General features: G+C 29.6%; 1 protein-coding gene across 4 annotated transcripts in view; it reads right to left on the bottom strand.

Moving 5' to 3' along the window:
* da (daughterless) overlaps positions 1-21,033 on the bottom strand; it is a gene marked incomplete at its 5' end in the record, with an annotated part of 120,042 nt that overhangs the window by 27,177 nt on the left and 71,832 nt on the right. For 3 of the 4 annotated variants that reach the window (XM_067047605.1, XM_014416704.2, XM_014416705.2), the window contains 5 exon segments: positions 29-88; positions 4,276-4,437; positions 7,322-7,471; positions 9,820-9,920; positions 10,068-10,179. In XM_067047605.1, the coding sequence (XP_066903706.1) occupies positions 29-88; positions 4,276-4,437; positions 7,322-7,471; positions 9,820-9,920; positions 10,068-10,179 (585 nt within the window). 4 annotated transcript variants of the gene reach the window in all.

Genomic DNA, 21,033 nt, shown 5'->3' with positions numbered 1-21,033 from the left:
TAAATAAAATTAAAGTGATGTATCTTACCTCTGCGTGGTCCCTAAGGACCCCAATCGCATCATCGAATCTCTGTTGCTCAGGGGCTGCCTAACATTTTCACACACAACACAATGCATAAAAACATAAAGAAATAAAAACAAAACAAAAATAAAAGCAAACTGGATATTATCAATATCAATCAATTTTAAGATATTAAATTTATATAAAACGTACCATTATTGGAAGAATTAGGTGATAAACAGATAAATCACTTTTTTTTTTTAACATACTGGAAGATTATTGGTTGACCGTGTGTAAAGATGAAAGGAATATGGTCCTGGTGCGGTCAAAAAAACTCAAATAGTAGAATATACTATTTATTGAGCCAACGTTTCGCCCCACGTTGCAGGGCTTCGTCAGGGCTATTTTGACGGAAGTAAAAAAAAAAAATTTTTTTTTTTCATCATTTTTGTTTTTACTTCCGTCAAAATAGCCCTGACGAAGCCCTGCAACGTGGGGCGAAACGTTGGCTCAATAAATAGTATATTCTACTATTTGAGTTTTTTTGACCGCACCCGGACCATATTCCTTTCATTTTTTTTTTTTTAAATTTAAGTTATTCGGAATCAAAATCTGTTTTCTTCAAGAAAGTCAAATTTAATTCACAAATTCTAATTTTTTTTTTTTCCCTCACATACTTTACCTGGAAGAATACAAACTTTCATCCCGAATCCATTGAAACCGATAAGTTAATTAAAAAAAAGTGATAACTGATTTTTCACCTGACCCTTCATTTAATTTAAACACATACATATACAGATTGCTTTAGTTCTGAACTCGTAATTACTACTCTATGATACCAAAGTCAAAACGAGATTAAGTTAATTAATCCTCCAATTAGAGTTACGCAATATCCATAGGAGTTAACACTAAACAGTGATTTTTCCAATTTAATATTAATCAACAACTCTAGCCCAAATCGGACGAGTCGTTATCAGAATTTAGGCGTGTCAAGGAAAATACCTGTGTCAATATAGTAAATGGAATTTGATAAAATTTATAAAGGGCCATGTAGGCACAATCCCTAAAAAATGGATTTTACTAAAGACTGTTGAGCCTCTCTTAGCACAGGCGTTAATCTAATCATTTAGAAATTTAGATATTCTTCCTTTTATCATAATCAGTTTATATAATTCATAAAAAAATTTTCATAATAAATCTAAAGTAAAATGAACAACTAACAAAACACTCAATCATATATTCTGTATCTGTATGTGTAAATAAATACAAACAAAGAAAAAGATTCGTAAGATACATGTAAAATTTAAATTTTTTTTCTGAATTATAATAATATCCAGCAAAAACATAAACAAATTAAATAAAATAGGTAAGCAAAAAAAAAAAAAAATCAATGTGAAAAAATAAAATAATAATGCAACAAAACAAGCACTATTTTATCCTAAAATTTAATTAAATTTGTCTTAGTGCACATTTGGTGAGATTTGATCCAAGCATTTACCATAACACTAAGGACAAACAGCAACTTAAATCTAAATACAAAGATGGTCGGTATATATACCTCCATCTTCTCCATAGTTTGAAAAATACGGTCTATCATTTATATATTAAGCAGCCTAGATCATTCATTCAAAAATATTGTTAAACAACATGTTGGATCTATGTCACAGTTGAAATCATTATAGCATCTATGAGATGCCTTGATGCCATTAGATATATTAATACGAGTTCTAATCTATTTTGTATAACAAATTCTGAGTTAAACTATGCAGTGCAATAAGAGGACTTTGACAATCTCCCATTCCCTTAAGATCAAGGTCCCATTTTTCAAAATACTATAAAAATACAATTTTTTTTTTTTGCATCTATTTATTAATTTAAATTAATTAAAATTGAGCACTGGAATTTCTTTTGTACATTATTAATCCATTTACATAATCCATCCCACAATAAAAAAAAAAATTAGTTCAGTGTTTAATGTGTCATAGAACAAAGAAATAACACTTGTATAAAATATATTATTAATAACACTCAATCACGACCAATATAAATTAAAACTAAATTACAATGGCATTAAATAACAATGTTACCAATGAAAATAAGCAAAAAAATAAACAAACAAAAAAAAAAAAAACCATTCAAAACAAAAATAAAACAAAAAGCTCTGATTAAATACTAAGACATACCTTTTCTTTTCTTTTCTAACAAGAATAAAAGAAAGTCTGCATAATTACGATAAGTATGATACAAACCTGAGGCTGTATAGTTTATTTTTTTAAATGAACACAAAAAATCACAGTGACTTTCGATATAAATTTTCTTTTTATTTGATCACATCTGGTATATTCATTTTTACTGACCCCCAAAACAAAACTAACATTGATTAGGCACTTTATGATGAGTTTGTAGTTGACCGTGGATTTATATAATGAAGAGAAGATGGTTGGAGTGCTGGAGTCAATAAAGAACACAAATAAGTAAAAATTTATTTATTAGTGCCGACATTTCGGACAGAATTTCAGGCCTTCAACAGAGCTAAGAACAAACAACAAGATAACCAATGAATAAGAGGAAATACAGAATGATTAGACATGGAAACTGATGAAGAAGCATTAATCAAGGATACAAGCGTCAGAAATGACATTCTTCCAAAATATTGAGGGGAAAACAAGAGGAGACAGAGTACACAACACTAACAATCACAATGATGTGATAGAAGAGAATCGACTGAGATGGCTGGGAAATCTTCTGCGAAGGGAACCAAGGAGGATAGCTAGAGGCCTACTGAGTCAAAGTACCGGGCAAGAGAGGAAGAGGACGGCCTAGAAGGAAATGGGAAGATCAGGTAAAAAGCGACTTACAGAGAAGAGGACTTCAATGGAAAGACAGAAGGCGCCTTGCAGAAAACTGGTAGAGTTGGAGAGGGCTGTATAAACTTTCTCCTGACACTGCTTATTGCTGTTGATTATGATGATGATGACAGAATCATTAGAAAATTACTGACATAGATACATAAATATTGTTGAAAGACAAGAATAGCTTGAATATTATTATAAGAAGATAAAGCTCTTTGAGAAGAGTAACATTAAAATCAAGTAAGAGGTACTAACATACTTAATTACCTATATATAAGTTTTATTTCCCACTTTTTTAATTATTATATTTTAAATAATTTTCCCAACATTAAAGACACAATAAAAAATAAAACTGACACTAAACATTTAAATACACTTTACGCCAACATTATAAATAGATTAACCATATAAACATAAAAAACGAGAGGAAATAAGTGAGAATAAAAGAGTCAAATTATAAAGTTTAATTTAAATTATACAATAGATTAAGTAGGACATATAAATAGGGAGGTAACAAAACAGCACACTGGACATGAGATAAGATTCAAAGAGAGAGAAGAATGCACCAATAGTAAAGGATAATGAAGTAAACAATTACACAGTACGAAACAATTTTCAGCCATATTATATAGATGACATAATTTCAATAGTGAAATTGAAAGTATGAGGTAAATATAATTATATGAATTACAAATACACATATATGACATGGATGAGAATTGTTGTTTAAAATGAGTTATTATTTGTAGAATTGTTAAGGTGCATGGATATGGGAGAATGGTCCCGAAACGTTGTACGACTATGAAGAAAAATATACAATAATTTATATTCATCTTTGGAAGTTTTATAACCTCAAAAATTTATAGAAATTAAATAATTTTCATTTTTTACATATATTTACTTACTATATATTCATATGTATTTTATAATTACTTAATTTTAATATTACTCTTCTCATACAGCCTTTATCTTCTGATAATACTTAAGCTATTCATGCCTTTCATTCAATACTATTTTTGTATCTATAATGGTAGTTATTTTCTTTTTATTCATCAGGTGTTATCTTGTGGTTGTTAGCCCTAATGAAGGATTGAAATTCAGGTCGAAATGTTGGCACTAATAAAGAAGTTATTATTTATTTGTGTTTTTAACTGACCGCAAAACTAACCATCTTCTCCTCCTAATTAGACACATTAATTATTTAAGATATATTAGTAACCCTTGTAATCATTATAAGCTTTTATAACTTTATATACCAAAACCAAAACAACTTGAAGCCAACAATAAAAACATAAATTTAAACAAAAAGTTAGTAAATACAATTTCAAAATTCAGTCGAATGAAAAGTGTTAAATCATATTTAAAAAGTCCTTCTTGAATTAATAAATATATTTTAATATGTTATTAATATTAAATTCATACCATGTGAATTGGAGGCTGGGATGGTGTCGGCCTGTCTTGTGGCGGAGGAGGGAAGTGCGGCGATTGCCATCCGCTCACCTGCTGCCCGAGCGGGGGCGGCGAACTCACTGGTGTAGATGGGTTACTACTGTAGCTGCTTGCGCTCTGTTCCGTAGGGTATATCTGAACAAAATTAAATTATAAATAATCAAAAAAGCCTTTATTACAATAAAATAATATTTAAAAAAATAACTGATAACACAAACTAATTGAAAATAAAAAGTTATCAACAGCTTGAAAAAGTTTTTGCTTAAACATAATTTTTAACTGTGTTGGTAATTGAAATTCTAGATTAATTTCCACTTTTTTCACACATTTTAGGCCAACAAAATCTTTTTACAAGCATGCAAATATCTTTTTCCGCCTATCACAACACAAACCTGTCCCTAAACACAGTTCCAGTAATTTAACAAACATAAAAAAAACTACAAGTATTACGGACAAATGCCTTAGAATCGTCAACAACTATTCATATTACACAAGAATAAGTAAGATGCAGGATAAATAGAATATAAAATATAGACACAGTACATGAATACACATAATACAATTTGTACATTGTACAATTAGTGACAAACACAAATACGTAAAGGATTATTTATTATAGCCTAGTTTTTTTTTTTTTTTTTTTTTTTTTTAAAGTTTTTACTTATTGGTGTTCTTTACTGACCGAATACTTATTCATTTTATCCTCACACTCCGCGGTCAATGATTAACTCATCATTATGATTAAGGGTTCAGTACTTTGAAAGAAAGTATTGTTACTAAACCAATGGTTGTGCAAGGAGGTGATTTGGTCAGAATCGCGCATGACCGCTAGATTTTGATTCAATTAAAGGTACCCATTTTTTGAGGCTGGGTGAACACACAGGGATGACTCACATTTACAATGAAACAGAAAATGATTATCTGCATAATTTCTTTCAATTTTATCCTAACTCTCTGAATCCTTGGCTAACTGAAATAGGAAATTATATAAAAAAAATTACCTGTATATATAAACATATGTTGCTATAAAAATCTAACTCTTGAAATTTTCACACTTCAAACATTAAAATAAAAAAATAGATCTGAGATAGTTTTATTCCTGAGCTTATTCTATTCTCTATTCAAATACAAGTTTATTCCGAAGTAGGTTAAGTCTAGAACTAAGCTCTTGCTATTTAATAATTCATAGTTAAAAAAGTATATTCATAATTAAGTACAAGTACCCTTTGATGAGTAAAACAAGAGAACAATTGGTCGAGAGAATCAAGCTCTGAACCAGGCGAGCGGTAGGCCATGACTACAACAGTGACAACTGGGAAATCCATATATATTTAGTTGAGCTATCACATTTTCCGAATGAGTAAACTGGTCATGACCAGGAGGGAGGATAGTTAATGGAGGAGATAAGTTAAATTAGTTTGCCTGCAAGAGCGCACGGCTCTGCCTCAGTGACATGGGTCTTCCGCTCCTTTGCACGTAGTCAAATTAGCCTCTTGATGATCAAGTAAATTGGTTCAGAAGCAACCTAATACCACTAGTTCTGGAATTAATAGCATAAATACTAAGAAAATAGTTAATATATTATCATTATTGCATTCACAAAGCGATTATAGAAAATTTAAGATATTTAAAAAGCAATCTGAACTTGGAAATATTCTTTTATATGGAGTAAAGCAAATACTAGAGGAAAAGTCGACAAATTAAAATTAGTTCTTATCCAAAAATATATTTTGTATAATAGAAATGTTTTAGGGCCTCAACAAAATTAAGTTTAATGGATGAGAGAGCCACTTGAATGCTTTCATACAGAAACGCAAAAGAATTACTTTTTTTAGTTTTAAAATTATTTTACGGACAATATGAAGACATAAATAAAATTTCAAATAAATACAACAAAAAAGCTACACAAAAAACCAACTTTGAGAGAATTTTTTATATTATAAGGTCATCTAATGAATATTTCATTCAGAATTTATAGAACTATTGTTTTTTTAGAAAGAAATTAATTAAATTTGAATACAATTAAACCCCAATTTATTACAATAGGATAATTAATAATCCCCTAAATTAATTGGTAATTAACAAATTACCACATATCCCACAAAACCTTAACTGCTTTTATATAAAATTGAATGAATTATCCTCCACATATATCTGAAAACATTTCTCATTTCAAAAATAAATTCTTAAAGCACATTTTTTTAGTAATGAAATTAAATGAATATAAAAATACAATACAATATTTATAAATAATAACAGTCCATATCTTATATTGTTATTTGACTTGTTATTTTATTATAAAAAAATTAACTTTTTTTTGCAAGAAACCGAAATTATCTTCCTCTACTATCATTGCAACCCTCAATATACTTCATAATGATAAAAACTCAAAATTTTTCTATTATAAAAGCTAATAAAACATATTTTGTACAATTAAGCGATGAATTTTTATTTAATTTGAGATGCATTCTCAAACTAGACAAGTTCATTTTTCAAAGTTTTTTTTAATTGACAGAGTACTAAATTATTAAAAGATAATTTATTTCATAACTCGTTAAAAATCACATGATTAAATTGTTTATGGAAAAAGTTCTTTTATTTCTGTGATAATCTAGTACCAAAATTATTAATTTAAATGAATGAGGCACTCAGCCGTAAAACAGGGTAACTGAAAAAATTTTGTATAACATGGAGATGTTTATCAATTATAATGCTACATCTTAACCCAAAAGTTAATTATCTTAACTTGATAATAACATTGTTCTTCTAAGAATATAAATATCATAAAAATTTATGAAATCAGCACTAAATAATTTGGTTTACACAATTAGAGTTAGATACCATGTTTAACGAGCTAGTGCCTCAAATAAAAATAGACTTGGCTAGTTGTGGAATTCAACGCTTTATTTATTGTTGAAGTTATATCAAAAACTTACATTTTATCTTATATAAATAGATACACATACATTAGAAAATTAAGTAAGTTCCTTTGTCTAAAATCTATTTTAGAGTTACTTACTGAGGCTAGAGCTTTTCCGACTAGCGTATCACCAGGAGGTTGGGCTCCTCCCGGGATAAACACAACAGGAGGGGAATGAGGACCTCGAAGAGAGGACATTGGCGGAAGAGGGTCCCTCGTAGGAGAGACGCTCCGCACGTACCCTCCACCCTGAAAGAAATAACTCATTAAACTCTGAAAATGGTGGGAAAGATTCCTACACTAGCGATTAACTACAATATGAATAAACATATTAAACATATTTTCTTTATCTATCTCCTTAGTGGAACAGCCTCTGTTGCAGCTCTGTCTAGATCTAGAATTAATTCACGGAGCAATTGAGTTCCTTTCTGAGGCCATTTATACAATCACTTTCTAATTGCAATTCTAATGTGGCCCAGATGCTGTCATTTCCCCATAACACTTTCCTTAAGAATCTCCTTTGCCATAAGTTTGTGTGCATATTTTAAAAAATTTTCCAACTTTCTGAACCATAAAGCCGAACAGGCAAGAATACATAATCAAACAGGTAAAAGTTTGTCTTTTTGACGACTTCTTGTTTGCCTATCAGCACAGAAGTATTAAGAAGAATGCATTTGCTTTTCTTATTTGGTTTAATATCTCATGGTCTATTTGTTCATTCCTACTAATGATAAGACTTATATATTGAAAATTTTCCAATATTTCAAGGTTCTGTTCGAGTCAATTCATTGCAAACAGTTGGTCTGATCTTCCAATATGCAAGATTTTGCTCCTGCAGGGATTTATACTCAAACCTTTCCATTTCATTTCATCAACAAGCATCTGCGGACTTCCAGTCCATCTGCAATCACCATTAAGTCATCTGCATAAATGAAAGTTTGGACGAGCACTGGGAGCGGGTTTCAGTAACCTACAGATGCTCAAGGAATTCTCCTTTTACATATTTTCCATTCTTAGTCTATCATAATATTAAATAAGAGAGGGCTAAGACTCTTATGCTACTTCGCACCGTTACAGAATCTAAAGGATACAGACAAATACAAATAATAAGAAACACTTTGGTTTTAATTATTGTATCAATAATAGCCTCATTCAATATAATTTATTTTATTTTATATAACCTAATGTGTTGTATTTTTATTCTTCCAACACAAATAAGTTTTTTTTTAAGACGAAAGATTTCCAACAAAAAGATAATGAATAATCATCAACAGGCAAATATCCAATCGTGAAAAACTGGAGTATAATAAATAGTTTTTGTGCTACTTTGATAAACCTATTAGACCACTACCCGGATAATATTTTTTTATCAATAGTTTTCTTAGTACTTCATGTACTTTTCCAACTAACACTTGGACCATCTTATCCTTCAATACCAGATATGTAACTTATACTTTAATACAAATTTTGATTTTTAGGTGGTTAATAACCTTGAAAAATATCGCTCACTACTCAACTTTAATATGATTGCATTTAATTATGTTTGTGTAGCTGTAATGTGTTTCTTATATTTTTGTTTTTGTTATTTTTTATACAGAAACGATATGAAATAAAATAATGAATTTCACATTTTTATATATTTTTTTTCTATGTAAAGTGTATTTTAGGATTCACGAATTGTAACTCCCGATCGGCCCACCGCACTGGAATTGCCTCCAGTCGGTATTTCAGTGTTTCTATGAACTACCTTTTATTCTTTTCTGCCACCTTTCCTCTCTTTCCTTATTATTTCTTTTTCACCCTCTTTATTGGTTATTTACATCACATCTAATTACTATTATTTATATCACTGCTCTTAGCTTATATAACTTTATATCTACTTCTTTAACTTTTTTAATTCTAATTATGTATTTAATTAATCACATATACGTTTTTCTTTATAGTACTTCAATTTTAAACAATTTCCAATTTTGTACATGTATTTATTTTAGTTGATTTTCATATTTCATTTTTCAATTTAATATTACTATTTTCCCTGTAGATTATTATACAAATTTTCAATACTTTTATAATATTACACTATGCATATTCTGCAATACTACTTAAGTAACTATATAATCTGTTATCTTCTTATGTTTCTTGTTTTTTATTGTTCTGATAAAGGCCTGAAATTCAGGCCGAAACGTTGGTACTAATAAATAAGTTTTTAATTATTTGTGTTCTTTACTGACTGGACTCTCTATCATCTTCTCCTCATAAATAATCCAAGGTCAACTCTCAACAAATCATCTTCTGATTCATCTATTCTGTAATTATATCTTTGCTTTATTATAATTACAACAATCCATTTTATATGTTTCTGAGTATCACATTTCCAGGCCTGAAGATTTTATACTTTTATTTATGATTTTATTCTCGAAGCCAATGAAGCTCCGAAAAGGGAGTTATAGACTAATTTAAGCCATGTTATTATTTAGTTTATAATATGTATTAATTTAAGTTATAATATGGGTTAAGAATTTTAATAATTGATCATTATAATTAAAAAAATAATAAATATTAGTATTAATATCATTTTTATATAATGATACACTTACAATCGATTCATGGTGAGGAGTTGGATACCCAGGTGTCGAACTATAATACGAAGGGGGACCTCCTGTCCAGGCCTCGCCACCTCCATTACTAGCACCATTTTCTGTAACAATATCATCATCTACAAAACGGAACTTTTCATTTATAATAAATGAGATAATGAGAAATTTGAAAAAGAAAGTAAGAAATTTAAAAAATAATTTAATTAATTAATTTAAATATATAATAATTGGACAAAAGCTGTACTTACCAACGTAGTAGGGTGGTTCACCGGGCTGGTAAACCGTACCTGTTGCTGATTTAGGAGATGTATACCGAGGTGAATCATCCCCAGCATAATCTTCGGCCCCACTCCCCGTGTACTGCAAACACACAAACAAATATATTAATATATAACATTCACAGAAATTATTACATTCTAGATTATTCAATCACAAATAATCAAATTGAAACTAATACACAATCTTAGTCATCTAAGTTTACTAAGATTTAAATAAAAAAACAGAACTTTCTCAATTTTATTTATTGTTTTATAGACAATATTAGGAAAATAATAATGAATTGAAACAGAAATAGTAATTGCTTCCTTGATTCATAAAATTGCTATTTGCCAAACTAATGAACTGTTTGCTATTCAAATCATCTTGCAGAAAAATTAGACTCCACTTTAATCAAGAAAATATTACGTAATCGATAAAATATTACTATATTTTTAATTAAGTGATAGATGATGTATACATAAAAGATAAACACAAAAAAAAAAAAATTAAATTTTTACCAACATAACAAAAAAAAAAAGTAAATAAATCACACATTTATTTAGATGTCCTTCATCGCATAACTGTATAATTACATTTTTTTACATAATTCGGTTTAAAGAATTTATCAAAAAAAGTAATATGAACAATTGTATTAAAATTGTTTATTATTTTAGTAGTATTCATTATTAATTATGAAATGACAATCAAAATTATAGAGGAAAAAATTCTTAGGACAAAATTAAACCCACATTATTTAAAATATATATATATTAATTTTATTTATGCCAGTTGTATTCTCTACATATATGTGTTTTTCATATTTTAGGAATGTTTTGACCCCTTTTAAACTTTTACCTCTTCATCCTAATCAGATCATCAAAATTATTTATTTTTATATCGATGACTTACTTCACAATGGTGCTAAGAGTACATATCCAATAGCTTTACAAACAATACAATTATATGCTCTCTTTTTTAGAAGAGAGAACCTTTAATTGTATTTTTCATAAAGCTAGTGGAAAAATACTGTGAAGTATGTTATCGATAAATATACTACTCCTGGAATTATTTAATTTTTTTTTCCCCCATTTTTCCTACCTGTTCTTTTATGCTAGGTTATTTTTTATTTGGATGTTATATCTTATTTTCAATCTCTAAAAAAGATTTATGTGGATTGTCAATGCTTTCCCTTTCATCCATGATTCAGATAATAAAAGTTTTTAAAAAACTCAGTTCAATCAATCATTTTGATAGATATTTAAATAAAATAAATTATAAGGTTTAAGAGAAGTTGTGGAACTCAGAACTGCTGATATTTTTTTTTTATAAGAGTGCAGCAGCGAGGGAAATAGGGAGTGTATAATTCAAACCCCCTCCCTCCCCCCCAAAAAAAAGAAGTTTAGAAACTTAGAATTAGAGAACCTATAATAAAGTGAGATAATTTTGGTGAAAATTTGTCAAATAGGTTATCTATTCTATTTAAAATTGCTCAAAACGCTCTTTGAACAGGTTAGTTTTCCAGAAAAGGCAAAGACAAACCTTTAATAACTTGGGAAATAAAAGATTTTGGGTACCTCCAATAAGTTGTTGCAACATTGACACAAAGTTCAAATAGTCCTGAACACGAGTGAAACATTATTAGGTTCAATCTCAACGTTAAACTTTTTAGGTAAACTCAATTTTACACTTGGCATTCTAACCACTTAAGATACTTCATTGATTATAACAAACTAGAGTAGTCTTTATTTCGTGCAATACAATGACTCGTCTACAATCGTATCATCTTTAATAAAAATAGTTTAAAACCAGCATAATTTTTTATTTCACTATTAAAAAAAAAAAATGTCGAAGATAATACGGGCCTCAGCGTACAGTGTTGCCAGCAGCTCAACTTAATGGGGGGCGCCACCTGCTCCGGAAGTTTCCCACGGCCATCTATATAGCTCTTAATATACCTCGCTGCAACTCATCTACCAACACAACTCTCCGTTTCAAAACGAATCCAAAGATAATTATCTCAATTGATGAATTATATCGGAGGAAAATATCTCCTCTGTAATGAAAAAAGTAATGCGTTAATTACGTTAGGAGCGGACGTAGAATAAAGTAACAGCGATGTCACATTAATTAATTCAGCACAAGAGAGTCGGGGGGGGGGGGAGAATGACAAAATAATTGTCTTGTTGTTCATGCTACAACGGTATGATAGAACGACGACATAACTATCAAAAAAATCTACATCAAAATTGCAGAATATTTTTAAGAAGCGACTAAATTTCTACTAAATATGTTCACTCCCCCCCTCCACTAAAAACTGTAATTTTTGTAATTTTGATTTTCATCAAATTTATGTGTGTACGTATGTTATAATTTATTCATTCCTCCCTCCTTTTAATTTATAGTTTAGAATTGACAACTTTGAGGTATAGCAATAGCATTAATTGAGATACGAAGAGTCTAATTCAACCTAAGAAAAAAGAACAAGTAAATAAATTTGACGAATTTTCTTGTAATAATATTAACTATTAAAAAAAAAAAAAAAACACTCTAGAATACGCTTGTTATAGAGAACATTCAGTGCTAATGTTTTAACTTGAGTCACAGTATGCCACAAGCCTTCATTCCTCCGTCAAACTGTTTTGACTAGTGGAAATTTCAATTTATTTATTTTTTTTATACTATTATATTCCATAAACAATTTTTTAAAATAAAAAAAAAATTGGTGTAATCAATATAATTATATCTACACATTTTAAATCAATTTTTTAAAAGTTTTTTCTACATTAATATATTGAACACACAATTGAAAAGCAGAGCGGAAAAAAAAGACTATGTGAAATATTATGAGAAATTAAACACAGAATTTAACTTGGAATAATATTCTCAAATACTCCTTTACTCCATACAATATGCCTTGCATACATTTTTTTTTTTTTTTTTTAATTTTAGATATTTTTAATAATTTGAAATTTTGAATTTCAGCCTTCATAATAGGAATGTAAATTAATTTAATACCTTCCTCATAGCTCTTTAATTATAGACAAAACAAAAAATTGGTTTTTAATCAGCGTATTTCAGTTTTTTATTTAGACAGGATTCAGCGAGTTTAATCTGATTCAAACAAGATTAGGTAAGATTTACATGTATTAATATCATAAATTAAACAATAAAAATTATTATCCATGAAATTGGGTGTTTTTATACACATTTTGGGTTTTTACTGCACGATTTTGCATATTATATTGCATAAAAATTCGATTTATAGCTATAACCCATTGAAAATAAAATAAAAAATTGTGGAAATTATGAAAGATAAATATTTTATATACAGAAGCCTACCTTGTATAAGAGGAGATTTTTTAAAAAATAATTTTGTATTAGATTATCCGAAGCGGAGAAATGGAAAAAGCTTATTTATCATGGCCGCTTGGATTAATAGAAGAAGAATCTTTAAAGATTTTTGTAATGGAAGTATTACTCTCTACAGGTAATAAGCACAAAATTACAAACAGGAGTCCGATAAAAAATTAGTCTAATAAATTCAAATTCATCTTTCGTAAAATCCTAAATGCTCATTGTCACAAATCAAATCATACATAATAAGACCTTAAATGTTCCATATGTGACCGATCTATACCGAACCAGACATCAATCCTTCCATTTAAACTCCCTAACCACCCAAACCAACTAGTTTCTAACCTTGCTCTTCCATTCCATCTTCAGAAGAGCCAGAAAAGAAGATGGCCTCGAGACCTTCTAATGTAAAATTTTTATTAGAATGCTACCAATGGGTTGTTTCTCTACATGGCCGTACCTTACAATTATGATCTTACATCAAATTTACTGGATGTATTTTTATGAAAATATAGTTGTAAATGTTAATAAATAAATATATATATAATGAAAAGGTGTGGAAAACGGGGACAGGCAGACAGATAAGGAATATATATAAGTATATAAGGAATACCGAGCCGGGAGACCGGTCCTAAGGGAGTAGGTCAACAATCAACAGGAGGATCGCCTCCACAGGAATGTACCGTGTGAACCCATACATTTATTCATCTCCCCGCTTATTTCTCGGCAGTGCCAAACGCAGAGGGCGGTTGAACAAAACCTCTTCACTATTTCCATAGTCCTGAAAAACTAATCCTGGCGATAGAAAGAAATCGCAAGGAAAACAAACACTGCAAATTATTATACCTTGGTTTATTAGGAAATGGTCCAAATTTTACAAATTAAAATTCTGTATCTAAAATTTATTGCATTAATTTCAAATTTTAAATCCCCCCCCCGTCAATTAAGCGTTACAAATCAACATTTTCAATAAAAATTTATCTTATCAACAAGAGATGTTCCCATTATAATTATTTTAATAACCTTCCAAAAGTGGATATTTTGACTTCTGGTAGAAAACTCTTCAAATAGTTTTAACTACTTATTAATGAACAACGTATCAACCCACATTGTAGGTCTTAATCAGAGCTTTTGTGCTTGGTGGATGTATATAGGTTTGAGGAAACCTATTATTTATTTTTTTAATAAATAATGGATTATTTAAATTTTATCAAGTTTAATTTATGGCTTAAACAATAGTTTATTATTTAAATTAATTAAAAATTACATAAATAGATAAATAATAATAAATAATGTTTCAGAATCATAAGGCCAATAATGAAAAAAAAAATTGATCAATTAACAATGTCGAGATAAACTGGTCAATTACAGAGGTTAATTAAAATAATAAACATTAAAAAAAAAGTTGATAAATATTTAATGATTATAAAACAACTAATAATTTTCCTCTATCGTAGTAGAAGGCCAAGGTGGGGGAGTATGAACCTAAATTTCAAATCCACCGCCATTTTGAAACGAAGGTTTGAGAATGATACTGGAGTTACTCCTGACTTGAATGCTAAAACATAGTACGCATGAAAAACCTCGGAGGACAGATGCATTTTTCTTATTTAGTTTTTTCGATTCTTTTGAAACGCAAATTTCGAGGAAAGGTTTTAACTTTTAGATTATTGATAAAGGAATAAGGTCATAAGAATAAGCTAAAAAATTAGCTTAAATAGTACGAAACTGTAATTTACCAACGTTTCAAGGTTTCATTAAGGCCAAAAAACAAGATTAAAAACTATAACATAAAGAGTATTCATAATGTTGTGTTAAATGTAATATGCTTTACCATGTTAAGTATAGGATTGTGAGAAGCCCTGTTTAAGGTCATGTTATACGTTAAATGAATAAGAGCTCCTGGTGGATTTTCTAAACAACTTGTTTCAACCTTTCCTTCCAAAACTTCATTCATGTTATTGTTTACTTTTATGTTTTGATTAAAGTAATTTATTACAACATGCCTAAATTAAGTGAAAAGTTGAAGTTATGTGAAAGTTTGGCTACTGAGTCTCTTGTTCTTCTAACTTCTGAGGAAGAGAATCAAGATAAGCTAATTAACAACTGTCATTACATTATTATTATTATCGTCCATTGCTTTATTAGTTGTCCAAAACAATACTAACACAACCTAGGAGCAAATAACCTAACACAATAAACAAAACGGTTACGAGCTCAGCAGGTCTGTTGCGTGACGTCATTTTCCATTAATTGAAAGGCCTGCTATTTGTTTTAAAAAAGTTTTCTTCATGTTTGAACTAGTTATTCATAACGCATTTTTTAATTCCTCCCGAGGAGTTTTGTTTATTTTTGTATTATCTAATAATATTTTCCCAGTTTTCACAAATTATTTTGAAAAAGTTATACCATGGTATGGAGACCATCTTTTCCACATTGAAGTATTTTCTTGTCAAAGATTATTTAATTCTTACTACTTGTATAAAGAAAAAACTGTCCGTAAGCATCAGCCCTCCCCTCCCCCCTCGATAAATAATCCCCACGTCATACAACGTTAAGTGGATGCCCTCAAGGATTCCTCTCGGAACCCCAATCTCTTCCCCACCAATGTTTAATTGACAGCAGTATTTTAATTTGGAAAATGTTCATTACAAAATGAAATGTTTTGTTTAATATTTGTCAGGAGTCGTCTTGTTTTTTCAGGCATATATTTGCCTATTCGTAATTCTGTTACGAACTGAGTTAGTTCAGTCTGATACGCCGAAAAACAGCCATTCGAACTAGTTAGTTCTTTTTCGACATCGGGACCTCAAAGGATCACTCAATGAAAAATGAACTATCTAAATAAAAACATCTACTTCAAAGATCCATATTTCTCTCAACTTAATATTTAAAAAAAAAAAATACGTTTGGGCCCTTATAGACCATTTTCAAGGATACAACCTAAAAATAGCTGTCACATTATTATTAAATTACCTCCTCACATAATACCAATATATTTTAACATACCTCATGCATTTAACTGACACAATTCATTTAAATTGTCTATGTTTGTCAGGTTAATTGCCCATTGGCATATATCTTCAAAAAACAAAAATTGTGATAAATTTTGATAGAGAAGGTTGATTGTGTGTATTTAAAAGTTTTAATTTAATGTGAAGAATTGACAAAATGGAGTAAATGTGGACTGAAATTTATTATCTGGGCAGAATAGTCTGCAATAAGTTTTTTTAAACTGGTTAAGTGTGGTTCTAAAATAGTATTTAAGATTGTCCTTGAGGATGGGCGAATTGGCCGAAACGTTGAAAATCTTGGAAAGGAACCACCCATTGGTGGTACTTCAAACATTAATTAAAATTAGAAGGTTCCGTGGCTATCTTCTTTCCAGACGCCTTGGAGGAAATTCAGGGATTGTTAAGGATGAAAGATTAAGAATTAATGGATTAGGATGGTTAAGGAGTTTGGAATGAAGAGACGCATATATGTTTTGGGCCAAACCTGCAACGAATGGGATGTTAAGGTCTTTGTGAATGAGTTTATTAGTAACGTAATAAGGAGCATCAAGGATTTTACGTAGGATTTTGGATTGGATTGGAAATTGGTCTAACTATCGTAGTATGTACTAATTTTTTGTAGTGAATGGGAAGTTTAGAGCGTTTGTCAAGTAAGTGATGTAGCAATCGGAACCTACGAGCAGTTTCTTGTCGTTTCTGTCTTGTGTGTGGATTCCAAGTAATTCTCTTGTCAAGATGGAGACCCAAGTATTTGTTATATAAACAAGTTAACACGACAACAAATAAAACGGTGACAAGCTCAGCTGGCCTGTTGCGTAACGTCATACTCCATTTAACAGACCTATTAACAGACTCTCAACCATGTTATATGTTATATCGTTTTAACATGGTAAAAGAAGAAAATATTTCCCCATTCAACATAAGTTTTTCCATTTAACTCGATTAAAAATGTTAAACTAAAGATCATGAATACTATTTTTAGGTTATATCCTTGAAAATGAACTAAGGGCCGAAAGAACTACTTAGCCCATATCTAGTTTGAATACATACCGATCAAGACAGCGTTGCCAATAAGCCGTTTTCATACTATACTTAATACTAAAAATCTACAACGCTCACTAAATATTTTAAAGAGCTTTATGACAGAGTTTATATCACATGAGCTGATTTTGGTTCCAATCTTCATCGAGGTTTAAATGAATTATAGACATCTTTTTCTTTTTAAAAGCGATAAATGCACTTCAAAATCACGATTTGATAAATTATCAAGATGTTTTTATTGCTCGAGTAGTTAAAGAAACTGTTTTTCGATTTGATGAGAAAAAAACAAACAATTGGCTATTAATCATACTATGCCATGTTATATTGATTAATTATTTTAATTGTGCAACTATAAATTTATATATCAACAAAACTCTTTATCAGAATAAAGAGTAAAATTAAAATATTTATTTATTCAATAAATTAAATAAACGGTATTATTATATATACTTAATAATTATTAAGGTAAATGGATGAAGGAGGTAGGTACCTGTCTAGTAAGTGTTAGGTACTCCAACCTAAAAATTCAATTAATAATCGAGAAAATTTGTTTTCTTAAAATTTTACTATTTAGACCGGATCAATTCAGGTGTCATTGAAAAAGTGTTAGTTAGAATTATTTAATTTTTTTTTCAATACTCAATTAGAAATTTTCGATTCAGACTTTATCAGACTGATCTTAGATATTGTCCAAATATTTAGTGAATACTCAGATAAAAATTTAATTAAAGAGATTCACTTATCTCCCTCCTTCAAGTTGAAGATGTTACCAATCTTTTCATTCATAGAGAGCTAAGTGAAAGTAAAACTACGAAAACATTTATTTATAAAATCAGTTTATAGTACATATGTTTCCCATAATTATCGATTACCTCTTACGACTCCATATCGATATCCCAGTTCAACAGTGCAACATCTTAAAAAGTAGTAAAAATGATATATATATATATATTAATAATTTTTAGTAAAAAAGGTAAGATTTAAACAGTTTTTGAACTGTACAATATAAATCTGAACTATAATATCGAGAAACTGTTTTACCTAGATTTTATGATATAAGTTTTAATATGATTTTATGCTTTACGTATAGATTAGATCATACCCTTATTGCTAATATTACATGCATATCTTAAAATAACCATTTTTTGAGAGGTTACACTGTTGAACTGGGATAGCGATATGTTAGATATTAATTTTTTAAAACATCGTTAGCACACTAACGGTGTATTATATGTATATATTACTATAGATTATTTATCTAAATCTTAAAAATGTTCACATATTTTAAATCACATTTAGCCACACCTTAGTTTACTTTTATTTTATACCATCTATTATCTTACTTTTTGTCACTTTATTTTAGTTGTTTGTATCTTTTTTAGCCCCAATGAAGCCCTGCGAAGTGGGGCAAAACGTGGACTCAATGGTTTAATTACTATTTCAGGTTTTTCTTCGATCCCAAACGGGCTAACAATTAATACAAGCCACTCAGACTATCTTCCTACAATTATTAAAAAATATTTGAGAAACCAAACAGAAGAGAATTTAAATAAAAATAAAAATCTGGTGGTCGAGCGTGATGCTGACCAAATCACCTCCTTGCACAACCGTTAGTCTAGTAACAGTACTTCCTTACAATGCACAGCACCCCAGACCCTTCCAAGGGTTGTAGCGTTGATTAATTTTTTTTTAAATACTTAAATATGAATTATGTAGAATATATTATTTACAGAAATAATATAACTAGAGTAAAAAAAAAAATTAATTTAATATTTTAATAGTGGAGATGTTATTGGTTATTTACCTAAAGTTAAATCTAAAAATGTTAATATCCGCTGAAAACCTTGGTTTCCAAATTTCTATTGGGTTCGAAACTTGATTTCCCATACATTTAAAGTTTAGATAGGTGTACGTAAAAAAAAGTGTAAAATGTAAGACGTTTGGAAATAAAGAATTAGCAGAAATCTAGTTAGGTCAGGTACAGGGGAATGTTAGAACTACTTGATTCTTCGATACCCAAACTGAATCATATATTCATGTAATGATATAATTAAATTCGAAAAAATTAAACCTTTCCTTCAGCCAGTGTATAAATAAAAGGAAAGTATTGACAGAGGACACTTGGACGAATATCAGCTGTTCGAGGAAGTGCAGGGATGGGAATGTGCTGGGGCAGCCTTCTCCGGATCGAGGCTTCTTGTCAGCCAGAGCTAATAATCGATTCTCATTCGATACCATCAGCTAAATAATTAATACTATGAAGGAAGGAGGGGGGGGGTAGAATTTGAAATAAAGTATATTGTTCCTGTCATAGAAATATTTTTAAAACACGACGAAAAAAGCCTAGGGAATTAAATTTGAGGGACCCCCCCTTTACTGCCAGTCATCATTCAAAAGCCAGACTGACTGAAATCATGAATACCTTTAACACTATCATTATGGCTGAATCATACTTGTACGTGACATACTGAACAATAAGAATCTTGTGCTATTTAAAATACTCCCAACCTGAAACTTTATTCCCCCTTATTGATATAATTATGCATGGATCAGTCATTTTTTTAAATTTTTTAATTATAATTATTTCATTCCATTAATAATATGCGTTGAACATACGATGATGAATAGAAGTACTTACCATTGGGTCTGCTAGCAATTTTTCAAGAAATGACAAAGACTCCATGAAGCACACTTCAATCTGAGGTATCTCTTTCACTTCAATCGTGATATATTTTCGGATAACTTTTTTTTTAAAATATTATCCACGTAATAAATAATTTATATGGCACACAACCGGTTTATTCGAGATAAAATTAAGATATAACAATCCCAGCACTATTTTTCTTATTGAAAATACTAAAAAAAGTTATAATGGACATTGACACACGGAAATTTCTCACGTAGGAAAATACGTTCCAACTTACACGTTTTTTATATTTAAAAAAAAATTAAACCTCAAAAATGTCCATCGTATTAAAAAAAAAGAAAAAGAATATTACTTAATGATTGAGAAAAAAACAAACAGAACTACTGACTGTGTAACACCTTGAAGACTTCGGATTTCAAAGTGGCATTTTATTTGAGCATAGCCTCTATGTTATACTCCTCCCACCACGCCACTTATGGGTGAGGGTGATTCATTTCAATGTTTGTAAACGTTTTAGACCGAAACATTAATGTCTTGAATAAATTAATGTAAATCACACGTTTGAAAGACTTTTAATTGTCTTATCTAAATTTAACTGGCCATTTCATTACAAAAACAATTTATTAGCAAATGAATTGAAGGGCTCTTAATTGTTTGAAGTGACCCCTCCAAGTGATTCATTGCAAAACTCGATAATATTTCGATATAACAAAGGAGAAAAAAGTTATTGAAATAAATATAAACAAAAAGCAATACCCCCGCTTAAATCTTACATTAATTGTTTTGTATAGATTTAAATTGTACCAATCCATGAAGGTCAATAGAGTGGTCAAAGTGCATCTGAACGCTTCTAAAGTGTTCCGATGATTCACTGCTCAACACTTTGTTGAAATTATGTAT

Source organism: Halyomorpha halys, unplaced genomic scaffold, assembly GCF_000696795.3.
Source record: "Halyomorpha halys isolate HHAL.00 unplaced genomic scaffold, Hhal_1.1 Scaffold132.1, whole genome shotgun sequence".
Classification (NCBI taxonomy): domain Eukaryota; kingdom Metazoa; phylum Arthropoda; class Insecta; order Hemiptera; family Pentatomidae; genus Halyomorpha; species Halyomorpha halys.
The sequence above is the reverse complement of the archived record's forward strand: the minus strand, read 5'-3'. Positions and strand labels throughout refer to the sequence as shown.